Source organism: Rhagoletis pomonella, unplaced genomic scaffold (assembly GCF_013731165.1).
Source record: "Rhagoletis pomonella isolate Grant_MI unplaced genomic scaffold, Rhpom_1.0 Rhpom_scaffold_00011, whole genome shotgun sequence".
NCBI classification, from domain to species: Eukaryota; Metazoa; Arthropoda; class Insecta; order Diptera; family Tephritidae; genus Rhagoletis; species Rhagoletis pomonella.
The window spans coordinates 21,969,528-21,996,545 of record NW_023458565.1 but is presented as its reverse complement, the minus strand read 5'-3'; the positions used below and the strand labels follow the sequence as shown (position 1 = coordinate 21,996,545).

Below are 27,018 nucleotides of genomic sequence, written 5' to 3'. Positions count from 1 at the left end.
GTTTAATCAGGGCACAGCAATAACTGTTCACCTGCATGTGTACTCGTTTGCTTTTTAAGCTCGATTTTTATTACTTGTTCATTTAATATGTCAATTTTTGACATGTGAATATACATATGTATGTGCATACATGTGTGTTAATTACATAATCATTTTGCATCACCAAATGGCTGTTCGGTTCATAAAAGCGTCAATAACGAAGCTGCAATAGCAATTGGCGGTCTTCACGCTATCCTTTTTCGCTCATAGTACATACATATGTGTGGATGTGTGTGCGATATTAATTTAATTAAACTTTAAGTTAATTAACAGTAACACTTGCGGTAGCCAAACTGCTCGTAAATACTCGTACATACAGATTTATATAAAGCGTGGGTGAACATATTTGGCATACATGCTGGCATATATATGTGCTTATTTTCATATGTATATATATGTGTATGTATGTTCAAAACAAACAAAAAAAAACAGTAACAGCTACAAAATTTCACAGCTTTGAAGGTTGTCAAACTTTTGTAATCATTTTAAGTACAGATAAGCAGTATGCACATGAAAGCATTTACGTACATACATACATAAATATGTTACTTGATGCAAGCAACTACATACATCCATACGTGAGTCCTAAACCATTAATATAAAATATGTATATAAATGGAGAACATTAACTGCTGCTGTTTAAGTTGTATGTATGTACATAAGTATATTTGGGTGGTCCTTAAAATCAAATGAACGATTTTTTTCCAGTCTCACCCCCACAATCGGTAATACCACGGTTACAGATATCACATAAAAATTTTGGTCCCGATTGGTGGCGGTTAAGACGTTTTCATAGGGTAATCTGAACTTTGCCCCTTGTGCGACACGCCTTAACCGTCTCCAATCGGGACCAAAATTTATTAGTACTATCATCGACAATAGTAGCTTAGACGTAGGGGTTAAGGCTTAGGAAACCTGATGCAAAGATTTTCTTTCTATATTTAAGGACTACCCTAATGTACATACATACATATGTTTAAATGTATTTGTATTAGTATAAAATAAGGTCGAAAAACTCCATGAATGAAATGGACTTTATATATATTTTTATATATTATCTATTACACCGTGCGACAAAAACCACACATTTTTTTAAACACACGAAAAAGTCACTATATTGACAAACCTAGGAGCAAAATATAGTATAACTGCGTTTTTAGTTTTTCTCTCTGACGTCAGTATTTTTTTTTAAGGACTTTGAAATTTCCAGGATTGATTGAATAAAAAAATTATTTAAAAGATTTGGTGCATTGTAGAGTAACGATATGGGTATCAGTTAAAAGGAGGAAAAATTCTTTGGAATTGAAAAAAAAAATAATTTTTTGTTGCACCAGGACGAATAAATGTTGAAAATGTTCTTTTAAAACTTTATCCTTTAATATCCTTGAAAATTTCCAATATTTATTTTCGAAAAAAATATATATCAAGGACTAATATGTAAACTACTACATCCTCGAATTTCGTCCTTCTAACTTTATTAGCTTTAGATAAAATTGAGATATGGGCCTTCGAAGTTCGAAATAGGATCTTTGGTAAAAAAATATTTTTTATTATTAAATATATGTAAATAACTAAAAAACTAAAAATACAGTCGTAGATCTCATTTTTCTCTTATTTAAATGCTACGTGCTATAAGGGGGCAAAGGTTGGGTTTTCGAAAAATTAAGAACCTTATAAATATTTCAAACAATTTTGAACTGATTTTTAAAAAGTTGGCATCGTTATAAATGTAATTAGACCCCCTTCTTCTCTTCTGATATGCATATTTGTATACTTTGTATGTAAAAATTTGAGAAAAAACATTTAAAACAAAAAAATACGTTTTTTTTAAAAAGAAAATATTTTAAACAAAAAATTTCTAACCGATTTCTAAAAAATTGATATCGTTGTTAACGCAATCAAATCTTCTTTCTTCTGATAAGCGTACTTGTATACTTCGTATATAAAAATTTGAGAAAAAACACTTCAAAAGAAAAAAATACCTTTTTTTATAAAAAAAAAAAAAATAAAGAAATTACTTACCGATTTTGAAAAAATTGGTATCGTAAAGGCTACCAGAAAACGTATACTTTCTTAAACCCAAAAATTTCGTTTTATATACAAAACAAAATTAACTCTGGGAATTAACTCTGCGACTTAATCCGGATCAACTGCAATTAATTCGCAAGATAATTCCGAATTAACTAGTTGATCCGGATCAACGCTGCCGTCTGTTTAAGCTCTAAGGCATGCGTGCCTCGGCAGAAATAGCACCATGCATTTCGATTTCATGTAGCTGCATCCAACGATGCTTCGACAGATATCACTTTATGCTATACAGAAGTGTGTGTGTGTAATAATAAACATATCATAATGTAATTGTAAACACTTCCATCCATATATTTAAAAAAGAAACTATAATTATCATCTTATTTGAATATGTAATTAAATATGTACATATATACGTGTTGCATTTTAATGTGTGTTAAAAACAAGTCAACAAATAATGAAAAAAGTAAATTGAAAAAATAAAAATAAAAATCAAAATCGGCTTCTATGAAATAAACGCGGCTTAAAAACTTAAAGTTATATTTTTTTGTAATAAACGCCTTTCCAACACACTAAAATAATCTAACACGCTTGACCACACGATAGTGATAGCCATCATCGTGTAGAGCAGCTGACTCCTCTCCTGGACCTTCAGCCTCCACTACGCCCGCTTCTAGTGGCGGCAAGTAGGCGCGTTCAGGCTCAACATCAATTATTTGCTCGGGTTCGGGCTCAGGCTGTTGCTCTTGCTCGGCTTCTGGTTCCGGCTCAGCTTCAGGAGATGCCGATTCAACGACCACCTCTTCCTCCACAGCCACTGGCTCTTGGGGCGCTGGCGCTTCGGGTGCCGCATCTGGTTCGGCCACTTTCACCAAAGGCGAAAAACCTAAATCAGGCAACACAGCAGGTTTCCTATAATGGTAACCATCATCAGCTAGAACAGCAGTCTCCTCAGGCGCTGCTGCTTCTGTTGTGGTGGTGGTGGTGGTGATTGGTGCTTCGGTGGTGGTTGGCGCTTCGGTGGTAGTTGGTGCTTCTGTGGTGGTTGGCGCTTCAGTTTCGGGCGCTTCCGTTTCGACTGCTTCAGTTGTGGGCGCTTCACGCACAAGATTTTCATTCACAGGCGGCAAATATTCATTGGAAATTTTCAATTGAGGCACTTCCGGTTGTGGCACATCCAATTGTGGTGGCAAGTAGTGGCTTGATACACGCGCAGCAGGTAATGGTGGCAGATAGCCGAGATTCAGATGGGAGACATCACGACGTTGACGTAGGCGGAGTTTGCGTACGGCGCGGTACTCGTAGCCATTTTCACCAAATACAGCTGTCTCCGGCACAGCTTCGGTGGCGGCTTCGACGGCTTCAGTTTCTTCAACAGCATTCGCTTCACTGGCGTCGGGGGAGGTTTCTTTTGCTGCGGCGATAGCTGCGGCCTCCACTTCCTCAGCAGTTGGTTGCGCTGCTTGGGCTTCTGGCGCTGACTCAGCAGGTGGCAAATAGATGCTTAGCGGCGCTGCAGCGTCACCGACAGCTGTGGGAGGCAAATATACATCTACTGGTGGCGCTAAAATTTCAGAGACATCGCGGATGAGTCGGTGGTGCTGCTGTTGAAAGGGAAGCGCTGCAACCGCAGCCACAAGGCACAATACGACAATGACGATTTTCTAAAAGTAAACAAATTAAAAAATAAATATTAGAAAAAATTCAAAGAATTCTTGAGAGAATTTCAATAGCGTTGACTTTAAAGCATTGACGTGCAAAAAAATTCAAATTATTTTTTAAGTTGAATTTTTCGCAATTACCATTTTTATTATTTCCAAATTAAATTTTACTATTAACACTGTTAATAAATAATATTTCTCCGCTTGGCTGTGGCCCACTGAACTATATGCAAACGAATGATGTTGATGTTGAAATTTAATTTTCTATTTATATGAAAAATTAACGCTTCAACGCCACTATCCAAAAATAGAAATAAAAAAATTTGAAATCAATAAACGAAATATCGAACTCTCTGGCTACGATCCACATTAAACTCTACCCATAATGTGCCGACTGCGCGCGATCTCTTGCCAATCACTCAGCTACTCTGCAGCATTCCATAGCCGCTAATCATATTTCACACTTTGCTCTGCATATGAAAGCTTACAAACAAAAAAAAGCACTCAGGCCCTTGTATCAATTTAAAGCTGTGGAGAGCGTCAGCGGTATGAAGAGAACAAACAAAAGTTGTATGCGTGGTTTACGCATGCGCAAGACGTAAAGTGTTCACAAAATCAGCCAACAATAAATACCAGCATGCTAGGCCAAAGACAACTTACTGTGCTCTTCGTCGCATATCAAATCACTTCGCTTGCGGGTCTTTGTACTTTCGAGCAGCAGCACTGCAAACACCCGCAATAGCAAAGGCAACAGCAACAACAACAACAACGCACATCGAATGACAAGCGGGCATGCATAACTACTTCTGTCGATACCAAAGCCATGCATTAATTGTCCGATGGTCCAGGCTTTCATAACCATTCAGCGTCAATTATCAGCTATCAGCTGTCTTCCGCTTTAATCTTTGGCGCACTTTTTCGGCTTTGTTATATCGCTTTGACAAGCGTGTAATGGCGTGCATTGTGACCTTTAATTGTGACAATACAAAAAAGCTTGGTTTCGGTTATGATTACGCTTATTATTTTTGTCAAGTAATGCGTGGCCACGGTCAAGTACTTCGTTTGATACTTTATGTTGACCCAGTGCAATGCAGATTGTGCAGCGGCAGAGTTATAATTTGGGTAAAAAAAAAAAAACAAATAGCTTTTAATAGACTCTTAATTGCTGTAATGCCACTCAGGCGCATGCGTGACTGAAAATATTGTTGCTGCATATCGAAAGAATATTTTATTCTTAGCATTACATTAATTGCTATTATTTGTTATATAAATGCGTTGAGAAGTATCAAAGTGGTGTCGAAATTTCCAAGTTATTAACCGACTTCAAAAAAAGGGGAAGGTTACCAATTCAGCGGAATATTTTTTTTTATGTATGTTGCCGCATAATTCTTTTTTTAAAGAAAAGGTGTTACCTCACAAGTGGTCCCATACTAATTTGGTTTAGATCCGTTTATTGGATCATGAAAAAATTAACGGTATTCCTAAATTTTTATATGAGAATTGAAGTCGGTTTTGTTTTTTGCCTAAAAATTACTTCTTGTTGTATTTATTTGTTTGTTTTCATTTTATAAGTGTCTTGGCTGGCAGTAATTTAAATTTTTTGGCATCTCTCAGACGAGTATTGTTCATAAATATTTGTTAATAAAACTGTCAATATTTAATTGGATATTAACTGGTAGGTGTCGGTAGATAGTTAACGTTTGAGATGATGCTCACAGTGAAACTGATATTAAGAAACAACAGTGGTTAGAGATAATTAGATTTATGCTGAAATTCAATAAGTCAGTCTTATCCCAAGTAACTAAATTTGAGACTGTAAATTAGTGACTTCTTGTCCCATATTTTGTTTCAATGACCTTTTCAAATGATTGACTTTTTTGATTTCTTTTTTCTTGCATAGAAACATCCTTTCTACCTTTTCTTAATTGGTACTACTACAGCTTGTTGACTCATTCCAACTTCTCACCCAAGTCATGGCTTCCTATTGCCAGCTTTAAAACACTAAATACGGTATCCTGTATGCGTTTTTAAAGAAAAAATATTAAAGTTGGAGAAATATAGATTGAAATAAATAAAAGGTAAACGTTTGCCTTTTACTTTTCTGAATAGAAAATAGTTTGTAGTTTTCGTCTTTTATTTTGAGGATATTCCTAAAAGTATGGTTATGTACTCTTGAATCTATGCACATCCGGAAAAATTCCTATCAAGTCCCTAAAATGCCTAACATAACGTCGAAAAATCCGCAAAAGTCCCATAAAAATCCGAAAACAAATTCGAAGAAATACAGAAAAACTGCAAAACATCCCAAAAGTTCCCAGAACACCCTGAAAAAATTCCAAAAAGTTTCCGTAAAAAAAAGCCAAAAATTCCCGTAAAATTAATAACGAAGATTCGGGAGAATTTCTGGCAAAAAATGTAACGATAGCGCAAAAAGTTCGCGGAAATCTTGAAAGGTCTGAAAGACGCGTAAAGTTAGGCGGAAAGTTGTCAGGCTTAAAAAAATAAAATTAACAAATGACTGGCTGTTCTCTGGTGTAGAAAATATCAAGCAATTTTCGTGTTTTATTTTATTCTATAGCCGGTTTCACGAAAGCAATTTAAGTAACAAATTATTTTTGTATTGGTGTTTAATATGAAAACTTTCAGAAAGGAAAAATCATTTTTCACTTAATTATTGATACTTGATTAAATTTTGAAGTCTTCAGGACATCATATAACACTTTTTTTTAGAATTTCTGTTTTATTTCATTATCTACCCTTTAAAAAAATTTCTGAGTGCGCCGAGTTTATGAGTCTAAAATAAATCCTTCTTTCGTCATAAATATGATTCTGCGCCCAGTCAACAAGACTGACTCATTTCGGACTCTTTTGGTGTCCATAAAATCCAAGTTAAACAAAAGTAACAAAGTTCATGTACAAGTATTTAAAAGTTTATTGTTAATTACTCGCGAGTCGCTTCGGATGTGTTAATGAAAATAAATATGTGTTAGTTACGCCGACATGACTCTGAATGACTCAACTGTGTGTAGTCGAATGGCGAGTCAACACCTAATCAGATGACTCGCGTGTCAGACCCACCGTCCATGGCACCTATAAGACTCAGCAAAAGAGTCATATCTCAGACTCTAATATGACTCCTGGCTTGGACCCATGTTGTTGTAAGAAGGAAAAAGTGTTCCCACCAGTTAACACATCCAAGATAAACCCATTGAGATTTTGGACAAAATTTTGAAAAAAAGTTTCTGGACTAAGTTCTACGCACTCATTTTTGATGGAACTCACGGTCCAGCATTAAAAGCTCAGGTAGCGTATGACTTGAAATTGGATTAAATTTTCTAAATGAGTCAAACTCGAGTTTCCCTCTTAAAATGATATTTTACTTTATAAGCAAAATCGAAGCAAAATTGTGTAATTGGTGTAGGAAAAATCGATTTTCCCATGATTAACTAAAAATTGTGGTTCTTCAGATTCAAACAAGACGGGTGCAAAGGCACGACGCTATCAGCCGTATCAGGAGTTTAACTTTCGCTCGAAATTGTCCACTTATCGCGTATGTGTATTCTAACTATACGAGCGGATGAAAGAAAAAAATCAGGGGAATTCGTTTTCGGGCGAAACTCACGATAAATTGTCGGAGGTCTGATAAAAATAAGCGAGTGGAAGGATTTTATAAAAGTATCAACAATAATATATATGGGCCATTCCATACAAAATTTACGCCTCAGTATTTTTTTTGTGTGAAATAGATTTTTTAACTTCTTTATTGATAAAGGAAGAAACCTATTTTTTATTTCATCATGATATTCGAAAATCTCGAAAAAAAGAATCCGAAATTTTAAACTCACAAAGTATGTTTTTTCAATTTTTTCAGTTAATAAACTATTTGTAATTACCTAAATAAGTACTTTTTGCATTAAAAAGTTGCATTTTTTTACTGTTTGATTTTTGTTTTTTTTTTTTTGTAATCTAAATAGTTGTCAAACTTTATGGAGTACACTGTAAAAATTTGAGAATAGATAAACCAAAACTGCAGCTGTTCTGCGCCCAGGCGTGCACTGCCAGTGCTGCTTTATGCACGCAGGCATGAAAAAACTCATGAATTCTACGCTGTTTTTCCATTCCAAAATTTTTCAGTGTATTCCATAAAATTTGACAAACAATGTATAATTAACAAAGAAAAAAGTTATTAAAAAATTCAATTTTTAAATGCAAAAAAATATTTTTTTATATCTATTCCAAGTTCTAATGCAAGGCCAAGCTAATTACGCAGATTTTGTTTGCTTAGTTTATTTTTCCGACAAATATTTTATTAACTGTACAATATTGAAAAAAGATACTTCTTTGTGAGTTCAAAATTTCAGAGATTTTTTTTTCGAGATTATGTTCTTTTTTCGATAAAGAATGATAGAAAATTATTTCACACCAAAATAAAATATTGAGGTGTAAATTTTGTATGGAATGACCCATATGCTAGTTGTGCTGTTCTAAAATCTCTTAAACTGGACATAATAAAAAATCTCATAGATTTTGATTTTTATAATAAGATTTGGTGGCCTTCTGAGTGGTGACAGTATCACGCATTTGCATTTGCTTGATCAAAAATTCACGTAAAACAATATTTACTTTCTAAATTGCGGTGCCTCATATATAGCCTCAGCTAGCACACAAAATGGGGACTAACTCATCTAACTGCCCTCGTAAAACTGTTTCAAAAGAAATTATACACATTTTTCGCTAATATAAGCCCACTGTGGTAACTTCTTATTCTGCTTACTCTTACCAAATTTCATTCAACGCACATTTCAAATATTTGTACAAGTCAATGTCAAGTACAATAAACGTTATGATGCGTTGTCGAAATTCAATGTCAATAGCATTGGTTCAGACAAAACGAAGGAAGATGAAAAAATATGGAAGTGTATCAAAACTAACGAAAAAATACGCAACCAAACCGGCATAAAGTGCGATAGAATATCAATACGACACGTGCTCAAACCAAAGAAGAAGTGGTAGGCAAACGTCAGAAGAAAAAGAAGCACTTGAGAAAACGAGCATAAAAATTAAACGAAAGTGTTTACACAATAAACTTTGGATACTGCTACACGTATGTATCTATGCATTTTATGTACGTATTTATGTACTTTATACATTAGGGTGCATCACCGGAATTGCAAAATTTTTTATATTCTAAGACTTGCGCCAAAATTAAGATTTGGGTGAGCTGATACAAATTTGTATGCAGACGTTTTAAGCTTTAACTTTTCTCTGATCTGAGCTGATGTTTTAGAAAAAAATAATTTTAAACACGATTTTTTTTTAAAGATAACTCAATTTTTGGAGGTTTTTTTAAATTGGTCCGGCTGACGTAAATCTGAATATTTTTCCGAAATACTTTGGCGGAGGTCTTTAAATATAAAATTTTCTAATTTTTTTTTTTTGTATGCAGAGTGATGCACCCTAATATACACATGTATTTAGTAGGCATGCATGTATTAATGCTTAGTTATTATTATTTATTTTTGCTTCAAATGCGGTTGTTGGTGGCTAACGCATACATACGTAAAATATTAAAAGCAAAAATTAAAATTTAATTATTAAACATTCATTATCCAACGGCAAACTAACTACTTTTCGAAAAATGCTTATTCATTGATATTTTTCCGCTAGAGGCATGTGTATGTATAAATGGTATCAATCACATATTAGTTTAAACGAAATTAAAATAGTTATGTAATCAATTAAACAAATAGTTCCTTATTTTTGTCATAGTCGCAAAAATTTTGCAATCTATAAAATCTACATATTTTTAAATATTTCCCTATAACGAATCGGCGCCAGCTATTTTTTAACAAGAGTTCATTGTCATGTTGCCGGCATGTACATATATATATACATACATATGTATCAACAAACTCTGTTATTTTACACTTGAAACAAATTATTGCAAATAATTATATAAACAAAATTTTCGCCTAAGTAAACATACAAAAAAAATCGTGATCAGCTTTACAAATTATTATTCAAATGATTGAAATCTCTTTTGTCAAGTTGTCGGAAAACAATTAGCAAAGGTCGGAAATGAATCACTTCAAAATTGCTTAAATTCAATACACTTGACTTTGGGTTAAATTTAATTGAAATAAATTTATTTTGCACATATGCAAATAGATACATCATAATTTAGTCACTTTGCAGAAAGTGGTGGGTGTAATATATATGTATATCAAAAAATGTGTATCCGCAAACACTTGACTTTTGCTTCCATATCGAAAAAAAACGGCTAGAATAAGGTTGAGTTGCGGTGCACAATCAAGCAGTTTTAAAATAAGAAGATGTAAGAGAAACGTGAACATTTCGGAAGAATAATCAAATTACCTCGATTTAAGTTATAACAAGCAACTTTATTAACTAAATCTCATGTATTTCAAGATGAATGATGAAATTTCTTAGGTCAGAAGGCAGTTGATGTAATCATCTTAGAAATTATACAACATATTGCTCCTTATACAGTGAAAAAAAGCAAATTTTTTCTTGCCAATGCACCAGTTCGACTAATGGATCTCGTGCACAAAAAGTAAACTTAAGCACCGAATCGATTTTCAGTACAAATTCTTGAGCTTAAGCACACTTCATCAGTGCAAAAGCTTCAGAACAAAAATTTCATATAAAAACACGCCCAGAATATGGTTTTTTTATTCTGATTACAAAAAATGCTCTTATATTTACACATGTATGTATTTCTTTAAGAAAATTTAAAGCAAAGTACTTTTTGAAAAAAATTTCTTGTGATTTTTTTTAGACAGCTAGAAACTAAAGGTGTTTTCGTCTCTACCAAAAAATTTCGCCTTTTCATTGCTCGGCTCTCTTTTCGTGTTCGAATCTAACTTAACTCCAATAAGGCAAAAAATGCTCCTGGTCTCATGCAATGCCTGCATTCGTCGCTATCAGTAATTCCTGTCTTAAATCCGTGACCTGTCAGTGGGCACGTTATCGCTCGACAGTCTTTTCGCGACAGTGTCTATACGAATCGTGTAGTCCTATGCTCATTTGGTTTGTACCCGACCCTCCTAGCTTTGCAGGTGTTTAAGGTCCGTTTGTTCCATGCCCGGTTAACTCAAACCGGAGGACTGCTTCAGCGATCCCAAATAGCATGTGGCTACTTGTGTTTGCAAGATCTGATCTATCTCCTTCTGCAGATTTTTAACGGTGGTCTTATGTAGTTTATGTGTTCACTAGGGATGTTAATTTTTTCGATTTTTACGATCCCGGGATTTTTGCGATGTCGTTAGTTCAATCCCGGGATCCCGGGATCAGTCCCGTGATATAGATATTTATTATTTTGTAGGTGTTCTGACCCCCCCCGAAATGGGGAACTGTAGGATTTTAAGGCTTTTAAACCTTGAAAAAAGAAAAAATGAGCTTTGACAAAAGGCAAAAGAGGCATATATTTTTTAATTTTGTTATGTACTTCCTTTATATACAATGTGCATTTCCAATTAAAGACATACAAAAATATATCTTCTTCTTATTTGGCACTTCAACCGTTTGTCAGTTTGGGCCGAGACCAAAAAGCTTTTCCAATTGCCCCTCTCCTGTGCGAATTTGCGCCAGTTGGTTATCCCGAGCGCAGACAGCTCCTTCTGCACTTGGTTCTTCCTTTACGTCCGTGGGCGCCCTTGCTTTCGTTGTTCACTCATGGGTGCGGAGTCGAAGGATCTTTTTACCGGATCATCGTCATCCATGCGTACAACATGTCCAAGCCAGCGCAATCGCTGTATTTTTATGCGCTTAATTATGTCCATGTCGTTAAAAAGCTCATACAGTTCGTCATTCCATCTTCTCCGATACCCGTCATCCACGAAAACAGGGCCATAGATCTTGCGCAGAATAGTTCTCTCGAATGCCCACAAAGCCTTTTATCTTTGTTCGACATCGTCCAAGTTTCTGCGCCATATAAAAGGACGGGCATGATTAGAGATTGTAGAGCGTGATTTTCGTTCGTCGAGAGAGGGCTCTGCTTTTCAATTGCCTACCGAGCCCAAAGTAGCACCTGTTGGCAAGAGTTATTCTTCGCTTGATCTCCAGGCTGACGTTGTTGGTGGTGTTTATGCGGGATCCAAGGTAGACAGAGTCCTTCACTACTTCAAAGTTCAAATCGCGTGGACTCTTTATATATTGCCAGGAGGCCCTTTGTCTTGCCCTTATGTATTATATGTATGTATATTGAGATAAACATTTATAAAAAAAAAAATATTAAATATTAAATAAACAAAGGAAATATAGCCAAAACTGGTTAACATAAGGCGTTTCTATTATTGCCAAAAGTCTAAATAACAAATCCCGAGAATACCGGGATTCTAGACAAATAAACCCGGGATTTTCGGGACTTAAGAAATACCAGTAAGGTATTCAATTTAATTGTATTTTAACGAAGAGTATCATTTTTAGAAGGAGTCATAAAATAGACCATGTGTAGTTTTGATTCTCCAGGGTGAGAGAAAAAATTTTTTTGTTTATGGCGTGAGCTGGGCAGCGCTTTTGTGAAAAAAAATTATATAAAACGAAATAATAAAAAACGAACCCTTTAGCCACACTATGCATTTACATGCATCGCCGCTTATCGCACATTCAGTTTGTGTCTTCTTATTTGCAAAGCCCTCTTACGCTTGCATATTTATATTTAATCTCAAAACCATTTTACTCTCCACCACCTACTTTTCTGCACAACACTTTTGCTTCGAAAAGTTTTCTAATATACAAAGGCTTCTTAGTTTCTTATCCTTTAAAAATACCCTGCATAGCTATACGTATGTATGAGTTCCAGAAGTACATAAACTAATGGCTAAGCACAAGTTAACAGTGAAGCAGTAGTGCAAACTTTTACGTAAGCAACAATTTGTGGCAACGTTGAATGTGGCAGTTAGAGGAGCACCTGCTGGGTGGCCAATTTGTTGCCACAAATAACACTTTGGAAATCCTATGCGAATGCTGCAAAATAGGAATCAAGTTAAGTTAGTTGCTTTGTGAAGAAAAGCTGCTTGCGGGGTGCGAAATTCGTTTATGTTTTCGCTCTTTTGTTTTGCACGTTTTTCCTTGCCCAGATGTACTGAATGACAAGGCATGAAAACTGTTCAAAACGAGCAGTTAGCTTTGTTTAAGATTTATCCACCTAACCAAATACTCCACAACGCAAGTAAGAGCAAAACGTTGCAATTGAAAGTTTACTCACACAAATTCAATATTTTGCGATTTTTCGTTCTTCACTTTAGATTGGAATATATTTACACTCGTACGCATTCACTTTCTATTGGGTGCGCGAAGTAGAGACAGGCAGCCGGCATACAAATATTTGGGAGAAACGGAAAAAGAAGTGAAAAACATAAAACGACTACCAGACTGTAACTGTAACTGTAACTGTGCACATGTGGGTCTCTCTATACGCACATATCCATGAATGTATACAATTTGCTTTACGCATCTCCATGCAAACATCGCTTTAGGACATATCAACTCGTATGCTGAAAATTCTTCAACACCTTTCCCCCCTAGAACAGTGCCAGACAGCCAGTAGTCTTGCGAGGTTATGTGTGCTATGTGTACATCTCACTTACCCATTTACTATTTAGTTAGCTCACCCACTCAGTGCTCCCCATTTATTGAGAACTTTTTCAATTTACACTAATCCCCGCCATCACGTTTACCAAACTACATACATAAATGTATCCTAAAAGCCCTGCGTAACAATCGATTTTACTCGTTTTACTATTATTTTTGTCATTTTTGGCGTCGCACGACACGCCAAACCTTTAAACCACACGCATTGTGGCAACATCAAAACAGCAAGAGGCAGTGAGCCTACAACAAAAACAAGTAAGAAAGTCTAAGTTCGGGCAGAGCTGAACATTAAATACCCGGCGCAAGTATTAAATATATGTTTTTTCACCCTTCCGAAACCTTCCGCTAGATGGTAAGCCGAGGTGTATCAATTTTGAGTAAATTAGCGTCCTAATTTCGAAATATTGAAGTTTCAAGCATTTCTTAAATTTACCGTTATATGAGAATCGGCCTCAATTTTAGTCCGATTTCAACAATTTTCAACGGTTTGCTTTTATGTGGCAAGCACAATAACCATACCGAGCTTGGTACAAATTGCTAGAACGGTTAGCGAGATACATATATGTGATCACAAGTGGGCGGTGCTACGCCCATTTTCCAAAATTTTGTCATAAACGTATTTCTTGGTAAAGAATTGTTGCAATCATCAATTTTGAATAAATTAGCTTCTATATTTACTGATTTATCGAAGATTTTGTATTTCTCGAAATTACCGTTATATGGGATGTGGGCGTGGTTATTGTCCGATTTTAGAAATTGGTATGCTGTATCAGGACCAACAACTGTGCCAAGTTTGGAAGAAATTGGTGTAGCGGATACCAAGATATACACATGTAACCATAAGTGGGCGTGGCTACGCCCATTTGCCAAAATTTTGTAATATTCTTATTTTTCGTCTAAAACTCATTGCAAATATCAATTTTGAGTGAATTATCTTCAGTGGTTACTAAAATATCGCAGTTTTCGTTTTTCTGAAAATTACCGTTATATGGGAGGTAGGCGTGGTTATTGTCCGATTTTTTAATTTTTCAGCCATTTAGTAAGCTGTACTAAGGCCAACAACTGTGCTAAGTTTGGAAGAAATTGGTGCTGCGGTTACCAAGATATACACATGTAACCATAAGTGGGCGTGGCTACGCCCATTTTCCAAAAATTTATAATATTCATGTTTTCCGTCTGAAACTCATTGTAAGTATCAATTTTGAGTGAATTAGCTTCAGTAGTTACTAAAATATCGCAGTTTTCGTATTTCTTAAAATTACCGTTATATGGGAGGTAGGCGTGGTTATTATCCGATTTCGCCCATTTTCAATACCATCTGTCCCACGCCCAAAAGAAGTTCACGTACCAAGTTTCGTTAAGATATCTCAATTTTTACTCGAGTTATCGTGTGCACAGACGGACGGACGGACAGACAGTCACCGCTTAATCGATTTCTCTTTTCATTCTGATCATTTATGTATACATTTGTCTATATCTATCTCGATTCGTTTTGCCTGTTACAAACAACCGTTATGTGAACAAAGTTATAATACCCTTGTGCACAAGTGCGCTCGGGTATAATAAAGACTATACTGTACTCGTAAATATGTTTGTGTGTACATATTGATTATGGTTGCGAGTTGAGTGGATTTGATGTCAGCTTATGTTGGTTTATTGTGTTCGATTGAAATTGTTTTCATAGTTATTACAAATTGTTTTTGTTTGTAAACAAATAATAGCGTTTCGTGACAATTTCGCCGAGAAATGTCGTATGGGTAATATTTATAACGGAAATTTACAACAAATTTGAAGATAAAATACAAATGGTGGGATTTATTGGGAATAGATATTTTCTTAGGGATGGGACAGGAGAGACTATGATAGGGTATTTTATGAACACCTTGCATTCGTAATGAAAGGGATGTACTAAGTAGGCATCCATTTTCGAGATGAAGGTTAGCATGAAACGCAATCCCACAAGCAGTCAAACAAAAATGGATCATTGCAGACATCCTTAAAAGAGCCGCGAGGAACCAGAAAAGGCATAGAAAACGAATTATTCTCTAAAGAGCTGTGCAAAAGAGAGCAACACGTTAAGATTCTGGTCATTACAATCTCAAAAGTAGAATTCGTGCCGCGTTTATGTATATGCATATATTTTAAAATAAAAAGCAACAAAATTTAGAAACCTTTTGACCTTTACTTTGAGCAAAAGTCGATAACTTTTTACTTTTAAGGTATTCCTAGAAAGTAAAGTTTAAATTTGAATGTAATTTTTTAACCGAAATGTCCCGTAAATTCCTCAAAACCACACGAAGAGCCCATAAAACTTCATAAAAAGTACCCATGGAAACCTAAAATGGCGATAAAAATCCAAATAAAATTCCCAAAATAAAGCACGAATGATCCTGAAAGGCTCCGAAAAATCTTGAACATTACCAAAAACAACAATTCCAAAAAACTCAAAAATGTTAAGGCTATAAGTCTCAGAAAAGCCTACCAGTACCAAAAACAGACTTATCTCATGGTCCTGGCATTTTTGTATAACTTAAGAGGTATATTTCTTCTTATTCTTGAACTTATAAACATCAAACTTAAGTTGTAATACCATCCATCTTCGTGAACACCAGTATTCTGATGGAATGAGAACATTACCGAGACACAGAGAAAATGGCATCAAGCCAAAAAAAAACATAAAAAACCAGAACTCTCCCTGCATTGTACAGACCAGGAACATGAACCGGTTTTTGAACCGGAAAACCACTTTTTTCTATAAACTAACTGAACCGTTAACCGAACCGAAACTTTCCAGAAATATTTGATCCGAACCGAAAGCCGAACCACTTTTCATAAAGATTTAAAGATTCGTTCGACCAATTTTCAATAGACAAATTTACCCCCTTTTTTCTTTATGTTAAATATGGTAATACATACCATATGGCAATATCAAGTGTAATGTCACTTAAAAAAGTGGAAAAAATAAATAAAATAAATATTTGAGCGAAATTAAAGGATAAGAGACATATATAGTAAAATTTCAAGCGAAATATTTTGGTAGAACATTTTAACCCATTAGCTGCCACCTGAATGGGTCGTTTTGGCCCTTATTCTAAAAAGTCTACATAATAAACGAATTTACGCTGCAGACAAAAGGGTTTCTGCTTTATTTTATGCACAGTTGAATGCACTTTTGACTCATTAGCAAACACCTGTGAGCGAAAGCACAAAATAAAATGTGTAAACGCTACTGAAGCATGACGCTGCATAACTGAAGCGAATTTTAACGAACTCAAAGGAACTAAATACCAAGAAAACCAAAGCAAAACAAATGCAAACGTTAAAAAAAAAGGTTTCGTTTTACATAGCGTTGGAGCTTGACCAGCAAGCAAAAAATTGCTGATACATTAATTTAAAATTTTGCTAACAGCTCAGCAGGGTCAAGCCCAAAGGAGTAGTAGAGAAGAAGAGAGAATAATGCAACCGCAATACTTGCTAAGATGTTTGAAATGAAGAACACAAATGCAGGACAAGAGCACATTGCTCAAGAGCTGGAAATCAAAATAAACGTTTGTGTTAAGAATGAAATTTTATTTCCTTAGAAGTTTGTTGTTAAAAATGGTCTTACAAAGGAGAATCTAATATTTCTTAAGAAGGATCAGTGGTGTAAAACTGCGCCTGAATGGAGGACGGAAACAAATAGCCAGCAGGGGGCGGGGGGCGGGCTATTGCAAATCGCAAGTGAGCTTAGTTTTAAACAAAAACTAAATGTAAAGTTAAGCATTTTCATTAAAGCGAAGTTAGAAAGCTAAATATTTAGTACGCGTAGTTACAAAAGCAAATAATGTTGTAAGCTGTGTAAATATTGGCATTACCAATGTGCCATGCAATGCATTGCTTGCTCACTAAACACTTGGCGCGATATAAAGTAGTAAATATTTTGTGCTATTGCTTCTGCTACTATGTTGAGCTGAATGGCGATGGCGGTGGCGTATGAGCAACATTGTGTGAGCAAATACATAAATACAAATTGAGTTTAATTAAATCACATTGCAGCGCAGTGCGTACAGGTAAGTTCAAAATATATGCATTGCTTGCACTACATATTTGCACACTAATTGCGAAAGGTGCAGCAAAGAACTTTCTAAAGAAGTTTAGTAATAAAAAAATAAATAAAAAATTAAGATATTAACGGAATTGCGCAATAACTGTAACTCAAGCTGAAATTAACTTGCAACGGATTAAGCTGTTGGGTTGGTAAATATTTCATTTTGGGGGATTTGGTCTGTGACTGTTGGCGGATTTGCACGAATATGCGACATTACAGAAATGATAATTAGAAAAAAATTTAAAAAAATTTTCTATCAAAAATAACTTTAACTACCTTACCTACTATCCTTAACCACCCATCTTTTCTAACTGGGAACTCTTTTTTAAAAACATTCTACATTTGCACTAATTTTAAACAAATTCTTAAATAATTATAATAAATTCCACTTTAATAAACTAAAGATTTCATTTCTATTTAAACTGCTTGCTCTTCTAAGCTTTTGTGAATGTGCCAACGCAGGAAGCAAACTTACCCCGTTTGAGAAGAAAAGTCTTCATGCTTGTAACGCGCTGTCTAACTAAAACTCATTTGCTTTTATTTCTTTTAGTTTACTTACTTGTTTCGTTGTTCGTGGCGCTTCGCCATTTTATACACAAAATAAAAGCTTGTAATGAAAGAAATTACACGTAGCGTATATAATTTTCTAAGCCATTAACAAATTGAATTGAAAAGCAAAACAGTCCATAGCATACATACATACTAAGTAAAGGAGTAAATTGTGTCAGCGGATGAGATTGTACGCGAAAACTTGTGGAAAGTTTACGGTAATATTGCGCTGGTAATTGGCACAATTAAGAGCGATTTTTTGCAAGTTAATTTGAAAGTGCAAAGATTTTCTTTCTGCTTGATGCAGAAAAGAGGTTACTCAACTCAATTGTTTTTTGTGTATTTTAATTATAAATTTCTAGAAATAAAATACAAGCAAGCACTGATATTTGATATTTTGATATGAAACGAAAAAATTACCATGCGTAAATCATTTTGGAAGTTGGCTGATAAAGGATGGCAAATCAAATATGCCCAAAAGTCGGCAAGAACCATTTCCAAACAGTTTTAAATCAAGTTAAGCTGTATACAAAGATAAACCTGATATTTCGGCACCTGATGAATTAATCGGTGTTAAAATCAAACTAAATGGAGCATTTTTCTGCATATTACGGAAGCATTTTTATAACCCTAATTTTGGTTTTTGTTCTAATCTCAATATCAATCTTAATCTTTATCTTAAACTTAATCGTAATCGTATTCTTAATCTTCATCTTAATCTTAGCCTTAATCTTAATATTAAGCTTTACCTTAATCTTAATAGTCCCAATCTTAATCTTAATCTAAATGTTAATCTTGATCTCAAGCTTCATCTTAATCTTAATAATCTTAATCATTATCATAATCATGGGACTAAGATCCCAATCACAATATTAATCTTAACCTCAATCTCAATCTCAACCTTAATCTTAATCGTAATCTTAATGTTATTCATAGTCTCAGTCTGATTTTTTTCTAAACCTTAATATTAATCTTCATCTTAATCTTAATCCTAGTATTAATCTTAATATTAATCTTAGTCATACTCTTTATTTTAATCTTACTCTTAATCTATAAATTAATCTTACTCTTAATATTGCCTTAATATTAATTTTAATCTTAATCATAATCATAATCTTAATCTTAATCGTATTCTTAATCTTAATCTTACTCTTAATCTCTATCGTTATCATAATCTTAATAATAATCCTAATCCTAATATTAATCTTGATCAACAACAAAATAATACACATATTCGCCGTGCTTAAATCTTGAATCAAGTCCAAAAATTTCAGTTTGTTTATCGACATCTTTCCAAGCCGAGGACAGCACACGTTCTTATAAATATTTATGTACTTATTTGGCACCAAAACTATACATATATACATACTTTCTAGTTACATGGCTATTATGCCATCATCCACCATCTGGATAGTTAAGGTTTTAAAATATTTTTTTTTTTTTTTAACTTTTGGTTTACGTACTCACTACATGTTCGACCGACTTTCGAACAAATTTAACTTCATCTTTTAGAGACTTCGCCTAACATAAATAAATAGGCTACTGTAAATTCGCTGCAACTATCTGACTAGAAAATTGCAAAACTAACTGCATATATTTATGTACGAAAAAGTGGGTTAAAGGTAAAAACTTTATACACCTTAATGCATGTTGATGTGCGGCATAGTTGCTAAGCTGAAACAGGGCAAGCCTTGGCGTTGCATTCAAAATTAAAATCGAAAGGAAGGCAATCAATTGATGACTTTGTGACGAGCATGTGAGCTTTGGGTACTCACAGCAAACGCATACCTTTTTGCATGTACATACATACACATTTAGTTCAGCTAATGATGCTTCAGTAGGTAATTTCGCTTTGAATGGAAAAACTAAGGCATGTGACTAAAATTGAACATCCGGCTTGCCTGTTGTATGTTTGTAAGTGAAAGAAGCAAAGCTTGCCTTATTTGTGCAGACAAATGTGCAGAGCATAATGTTTGTATGTATGTATGTATGTACATTAGGGTGGTCCACAATAAATAAAGTCGGAATTTTAATGCTGTCACCCGTTTGGATTGTGCCATACCGAAAAAAATTATCCCTCTATATTTTATTTTGAAGTCAAAAATTATTTAGAAATCGCTCAAAGTTTTCCATGTATTTTATATTTACGAAAGTTCCGGTCGAAAAATATTGATATCAAGAATTCTTTACCATTTTTTCGAAAAGTGATTTTTCCCCATATAAAATATATGGAAACCTTTGAGCGACCTCTAAATACTTTTTTATTTCAAAATAAAAAAAATATGGGTATATTTTTTTTTATGGGGATGAGAGCGTTAAAATTCCGACTTTACTTTTTCACATGCATTTCTGGACCACCCTAATATAGATAAGTATGTTTATATGCATAAGCATACCCTCCATTACGATCGATAGCAATTAGCACATTTTAATTGGTGGATTTCACTCGTGAAAGGTAGCCGATGAATTCAATAGGCCGACGTACCTATTTTAGGGGCTCATAAATCAGAGTATAAACAGAATCAAATCGCTCGGAGAAATTCGTCGGCAAAAAGTTCGTTGCCAAAATTAAAGCACCCAGCCGTATATTAGATTGCCCAGAACCAAAGCGACGACGAAGTTCGTCTGACGATGTTGGCGGAACCAGGGATCGAGCGCAAGTAAATTATGTCACCGAAGAATACAAAAAAGCGACCCCTAGGTTCAAAATTTCCCTGCAAAAAATACGTTAGACTCGGAGGAGTATAGCAAACTTTTTTTTTTGTTTTTGTAACGCGATACACTCTAATGTACGCGGTTAATTTGCAGCTGATGTGAAAGATGAAAAGCGAGGGTCAAAATGCGTAAAATGCGATAACCCCGGCACTTGTGTAATTGACCGGCCAGCAATCGCTAAAAGTCAAAGATGAAATTTTTACTTGGCTGCACTAACCGCACACACACACACATACCGCAATTCTTTTTAAATTGCCAAGTTTATGTTGCTGTTTAGTGGTACCTCAATAGCCGGAAAAGCAACTTTGTAACTTGTAAAACTTGAAGGTATAATTTTTTGTTGAACAAACAAAAGTCGACACAAAAATTCATATAAGCAATGTAAGCTGCACAGAATTTGAAAGGTTGCCTTTTGGCGGACGGTTTCATAATCGAACTTAATACTTAATTAAATACTAAAAATAGCACCCTTTCTTTTAATTGTGGGGATTTAATCTTTGCAAAGGGTTGTTTTGATTTTTGCATTTTATTAGTCCTTTGGAGCATGGAAGGATATCAAATTTCCTAAATTTTAATTGGACGTAATTATTTTGGTTTGTGTTTATCAGATCTCTTTTAATTAGAAGTTATTACAGTAATTGTTATAAAATCACTCAAAATATTAGAGCTACATAATTATGCTTTCGCTTATAGATTGTTGTATGGATTCCAAAATTTTTTATTGGGGGTTAAGTACGGATCACACGATATGTACATTTGTATAGATATGTTTGATAGATGTTTGACAGTTACAGAGTGAGGTTTTTGTTTTATTAAACTGAACTCATTCTCGATACAAATTTCTAGAGGACACCACTCTGTAACTGCCCTGCTTTACTTCTTATCCACTAGCCTACAACTAAAGCATCGTTCACTCAAAATCGGTATGCGTTCCAGCAATTTCTGTACAGCAATTGTTGGAATGTATTAAAAAGCTGCAATGCAGATCGTTAGACAATAGATCTACCATTATTAGGTTTAAATTTCATAGTACTGGATTTTTATTTGACAATTTTATTGAACGAATTCGTTGAAAATCCGACATATTCGAGATCAAAAATCAAATTAAAACTAAATATACCAAAATCTTATAATTATCCTCCAAAAATCAATGAATAGATTCCTTCTGCTTAAACTAACGGGGTAAGCTAATCATTAAAGGACAGCATTTCGCACCAGCTTAAGGATAAGGCTCTTTACCTGAATTAGGCAAAAAAAAACGGCTTATCAGAAGAAGATCACGCGAGAGAATTGGAAAACGGTTATCGAACAGTTCAGCGAATGCAAGCTATAGCAAGACTTAAACCTTATCGAGTTATAATATATAAAATTCTGTTAGATTAAATACATTTTATAACAAAAACCGCACCCGTTTACATTACCCCAATATTCACACCAAATGTGGTATTTTATAATAACGACCAATAAAACATGTTTAAAACTGGACTTCAATCAATTCCCACTTTAAAAGTTTTAAGCTAAAAAGAAACAGGGTGATATCCTCTTACAACTAAATCTATAGAAGTTGACACAGTTGTCAAAGGGCTATGAAATGACAAGAGAATCGAGGCAGTCTCATTAAAACTCGATCAGACTCCACAATAGGTCAATCTTTAATAATTTTAACTTTGAAATTTTTCAATTCTTAGTTTTTTAAAAATTATATGTTAAGGACTAACTTTATTAGCTTAAAAAAATAAAAGAGATTAAGAGAGCATTTTCAGTTTCTATTCGTCCTTGTGAACCCAAAAAAAAAATATTTCATTTGGTACCCATACTTTTGTTTTACATCGCCTAGGTTTGTAACTGCTTTCGTTTACCGTTTTTCGCTTAACTAATTCCATGGAATGGCGAATCAAAAATGTCGGTAGACAACATTTGACACCCGTTTTTGATATTTTCGTAAGCCTTTTCGTGGTCTTTCAATGCCCCGAGATCGATGAATGAAAATTGGTTAGTCTTGTTATCGTCTTGAAATGGTTGATTTCAGGGTTGCGCATTCACGAACAATTTTTAACCTTTTTCCATAAAAATTAATAATTTTTGGGGATTTTCATAGAAAAGCTGGAATTGAGTACAAAACTAATAACCGTTTGTTTGTTGTTTTTTTCAGCAACCGGCATTTATTCGTGGTGATTTGTAATCGGTGAATGGACTAATAAATAAAATCATAATCAGACCGATTCTGAGCAGAAACTCCCTGGGACTTTTCTATTTTTTCCTTTTCCTCTATTATGAATAAAAATGAGGAGTTTTTATATTAAATGGCGGAATTGAGCTGTCAAAAAAATGTCAAACAGCTTTTTCGAAGTTCGAATTTCCTTCTCCTAAATTCTCGGGGAAAATGCTACTCCTTGGGAGGTAATTACTGGAGAATTTATTTCTCGGGAGAAGCAAGTTCCCGGAGCACAAACTCACCGGGAGTATTCAGTATTGGGCTGAATATCTCCAAACCAAGGGTTTAAAAAGTGCTCTAACCCATTTAGCTTTAAGCGCAGCCGAAAGGATATTAATTCTTGCTTACATCCAAAACGAAAGAGGTTTTAATATTTTATTCAAGGTTCTTTCTGGATCTTTAAATAAATAATTTCGACAGTACTTTAAAAATGTTTAGGAATTTTCAACTCATGACAAATTTCCATTAATATAATATCGCTAAAGTTGTGCGTCGATATTTTCTTTTCAAAACTATTTTCCAGATGTGTATCTCGAATTCCGCCGCAAATGATATTCCTAAGGCCTACATCTCTGTTTCGAACATAAAAATTTGTCTCGCTATCGTGCAGCTGATATTTGAGGCGGTAAACAAAGTAGCAGAACAGAACACAAGTCAAAACCACGTGTTTGGGTACTTATATGTGCATACATAAAACATTATCGCGCCTATAAATAAATACAAAGTTTAACCTTTTCATAAGCAGGGTAATGAACTGAAGTACATATATGTATGTATGTACATATGTATTTGCTAAATGCTGTTGCTTGGTTTCGGGTTAACTCACAAAGGGACTCAAAAGCTAAATTGCATTCACAGTTTCCAAATCAGTTAACTCAGTCGCTTTATTTTGCCAACGGCAATGTTGATGCTTATTGACTTTTTCGTTGGTTGGATGATTACATAAGCTGCTATATGTGAACATAAGTTTGTCGTTTCATGTGGCTAAAGATGTCATAAACACAGCAAGCAACAGAGGGACAGCAAATCTTCCTATATGCAGTTGCGTAACCCCTGGCGTATGAGTAACAAATTGGCTAACGCGTGCCATTTGAAATTCTAATTTTATTTGAATCCAAATCATAAACAAAGTATGCAAAATGTAACATATCCCGCGGCAAAATTATAAAATGTTTAAGTACTAAATAAACAAAGGAGTTACTTGAAATTTTGAAAAGGGACTAAAAAATATATCTGTGTTCTATGTAAATAGGAATTTTTTGAAGTAGCTTGCCCTAGACATCTGTCAAGCGCATACGAACCTCGTCAATGCTATTTATATCAGTTTGATAGAAACTACCTCATAAGGCATGAAGAGAGTTAAGGCTAAATTAGTCTAGACTTAATTTACGTAACGTAACCTAATATACTGGCCAGCGCAATATATTTTTTTTTTCAGGAATTTTGTGATGTGGCTTATAGGCGGCAAAGTGACGAACAGCTGAAAAGGAAATTACAAAAATCAAAATATTTTCGCTTCTGGGTTAGTTGACGTGTTGTATAATCACTAACGAGTTCTAAGGTAAGTTAAGTTAAATCTTGACTAACTGAGCTTTAAGACATCAATTTACTTAAGGTAAATGACATTTAAATGTTTCGGCTGGGAAATGAAATTTCCTGTTCCAAAGCAAATATTGCAAGTACTTCGAGAAATTGAAATATTTTGTACAACTTGCTTGTGGTTGGGGTTAGAAGTTCATACAAACTAGTATTTGTGGGACCTTGCAAAAATTAGTATGGAATTAGTCCCAAAGTGACTTGCAACTCACTTTAGTGAATATAGAAGAGCTACGACTAGAGCGATGAAAAAATTTCTAAAATAAAATAATTATTCATAATTCAAGTAAAATTGGCAGCTTAAAATATTGAAAAGTCTTTGCTTTCTGCGGCTTCATTTCATTTTATTTGTCGTCGCTTTCTCTCCAGCATTTCCTATGCAGAAACCAATTTTAATTTTTATACCTGAACGAATGGGATACGGCGTGCTAATTGGTGTCATTACGTGAAAACCAATCGGACAAGTTTCTAACAGTATGTTTTAGGGTTATTGACTCGGTCTTTCCAAATGGGTGTCCACCAGTTTTTTTTTTTGGAAATCTATAGGTGGTTTTTTTGAAATCTTGATTTTTTGAATATCGAATAAACCAGATTTTTTGATCGAACAAACCGGTTTTTTAATTTCATCCAAATGTTGACTTCTGAATAAAGCTTTTAGGTATTTCGAAGTTTTTCAGTTCAAGGGAAGCCCCTAAAAAGTTTCAAAATTGTATCCTAGGCTTGGGAATGAACAGTATATATCGTATCTGATTCCAATAAACGAATGCTTGGCGCTTAAACGCTTTCTACGTATTTGGCCGTGCTTCTTTTCGCATTCGTATTATGCTTCTTTTATGGCAGAAGTACATTCGGAGGGTTGCCAGCTGCTTGAAAAACTTCTCTTTATTTTGCTGTACCCAGAAATTGAACCAGGGATCTCCCGAGGGGCAGTAGGCACCTCTAAGCCCTCGACTACTGGGGCAAGAGCACTACTCAAAACCGAAAATCGATTACCCTAGTATGTGAGCCAGTTAGGCAGACGGAGGTCCTAATTCTGAATGTCAACGGGTGCTAAGCATAAAAGCCAGTGTGGGATTGACCGTAAGTGCTCTACTGCTTCCACCAAGAACGGCGCTGTTGTACCTACTAAAGCTGTCTGACGAGCGTAGTCTTCGCTGGTGCATTTCAGCAAACAAGGACATCATAAAAAAAAAATCTGGGCTTTACTATGGTATCATAAGAACAGAGGAGAGGTCCCATCTCTTACTGATTGCGCCTGCAGCAATAGAGAGCCAGTGGTGCCTTCTTTAGTCTTTCCTCAAAGTAAGCTTCCTGGCTACAATCAAGCGCAAGTACTTAGCCTATCGGGATCGCCTGCGATGGGGGCGCGTGGCATATCTTATGCATCCCACCGAACAAGACGAATTCCATCTTACTAGGATTTACAAAGAGTCCACTGTTCGCAGACTACTTATCCACCAGCTTCGAAAACCCCTGTATCAGAAAATAATAGGTATCCAAAAATTAACCCTTCATCCATTTTTGCTTGCCGGATTAGACACTTTTTTAAGTAAATAAAAAACCTTTCGAAATATTAAACTTTTTTTCTTAAGTGAATTGTATTTGTAGCTGATCAATCGAATACTAATCCATTTCCAGTTGTTTCCGTAATGGGCTATTGGGGAAGTCTCAAGTCTACCCTGCGCCGGTTAATACGAGCCTTCTCTCTTAAGAGACTACTCACAAAATTGTTTGCTGTTCCTTCATTTATTATTCTTTATCTATCAACAGGTATTTACTTCCTTGTGTACATAGGAAAACGTGAACTGTACATAGTAACAAGTTATAAATTTCAATAAAAAATTTACTCCGGTGTACTTTGTAATCAACATAATGAAGTATAAGACATCAAAATACACACATACATACATATAATAAATAACGCATAATTTAACTTTATGCGCCTAATAATATGCCTTCCATCACAGCACGCAAATAATAAATATGAATGTAATGTTGTACAAACTATATTACCATCTGATGGCACTTTCGGCGTAGCTTACCATCACCTTCGGGTGCGTACATATGTACATTGTATATACATTAGGGCGGGTCATTTTTTTTTTTTTTTGCTAAGCGCGTATAGCATAGGAGGAGTTGACGTGTAATTCTGAGTAAATCTACCCAAGAAACCATTGGTCTAGAATCAATTTGGAATTGGCCAAATTGTGAAAATAGATTTCGAAGAAAATTTTAAAAGTTTTAAGACAAGGATAACTGCAAGAATGGAATCCTTATACCAAAAAATACCTTATAGCATGTTTTTATACAAAATTAAAGCACTTCTTAACGACACTACAGCAAAATGCTGTGAAACATATTTTCGCAATTCGGCAAAGTCCAAATTGATTTTATACCCATTGTTACTTCGGCAAATTTGCTTAGAATTACACGTAGAATCCTGCAGTGTTATACGCTTATAGTCAAAAAAATCTCACATACAAATTGACTCGCCCTAATATACATACCTTTAC

At 34.8% G+C, this 27,018-nt stretch overlaps 1 protein-coding gene across 1 annotated transcript; it reads right to left on the bottom strand.

Moving 5' to 3' along the window:
* Positions 1-2,575: 2,575 nt before the first annotated feature.
* On the bottom strand, positions 2,576-18,913 carry LOC118747221 (fibrous sheath CABYR-binding protein-like). Its single transcript, XM_036481209.1, has 2 exons — positions 18,848-18,913; positions 2,576-3,731 (listed from the first exon to the last, which is right to left on the bottom strand). The coding sequence occupies exons 1-2, from the start codon at positions 18,911-18,913 to the stop codon at positions 2,640-2,642; spliced, it is 1,158 nt and encodes a 385-aa protein (XP_036337102.1). The 3' UTR covers positions 2,576-2,639.
* Between the last annotated feature and the right edge of the window lie 8,105 nt (positions 18,914-27,018).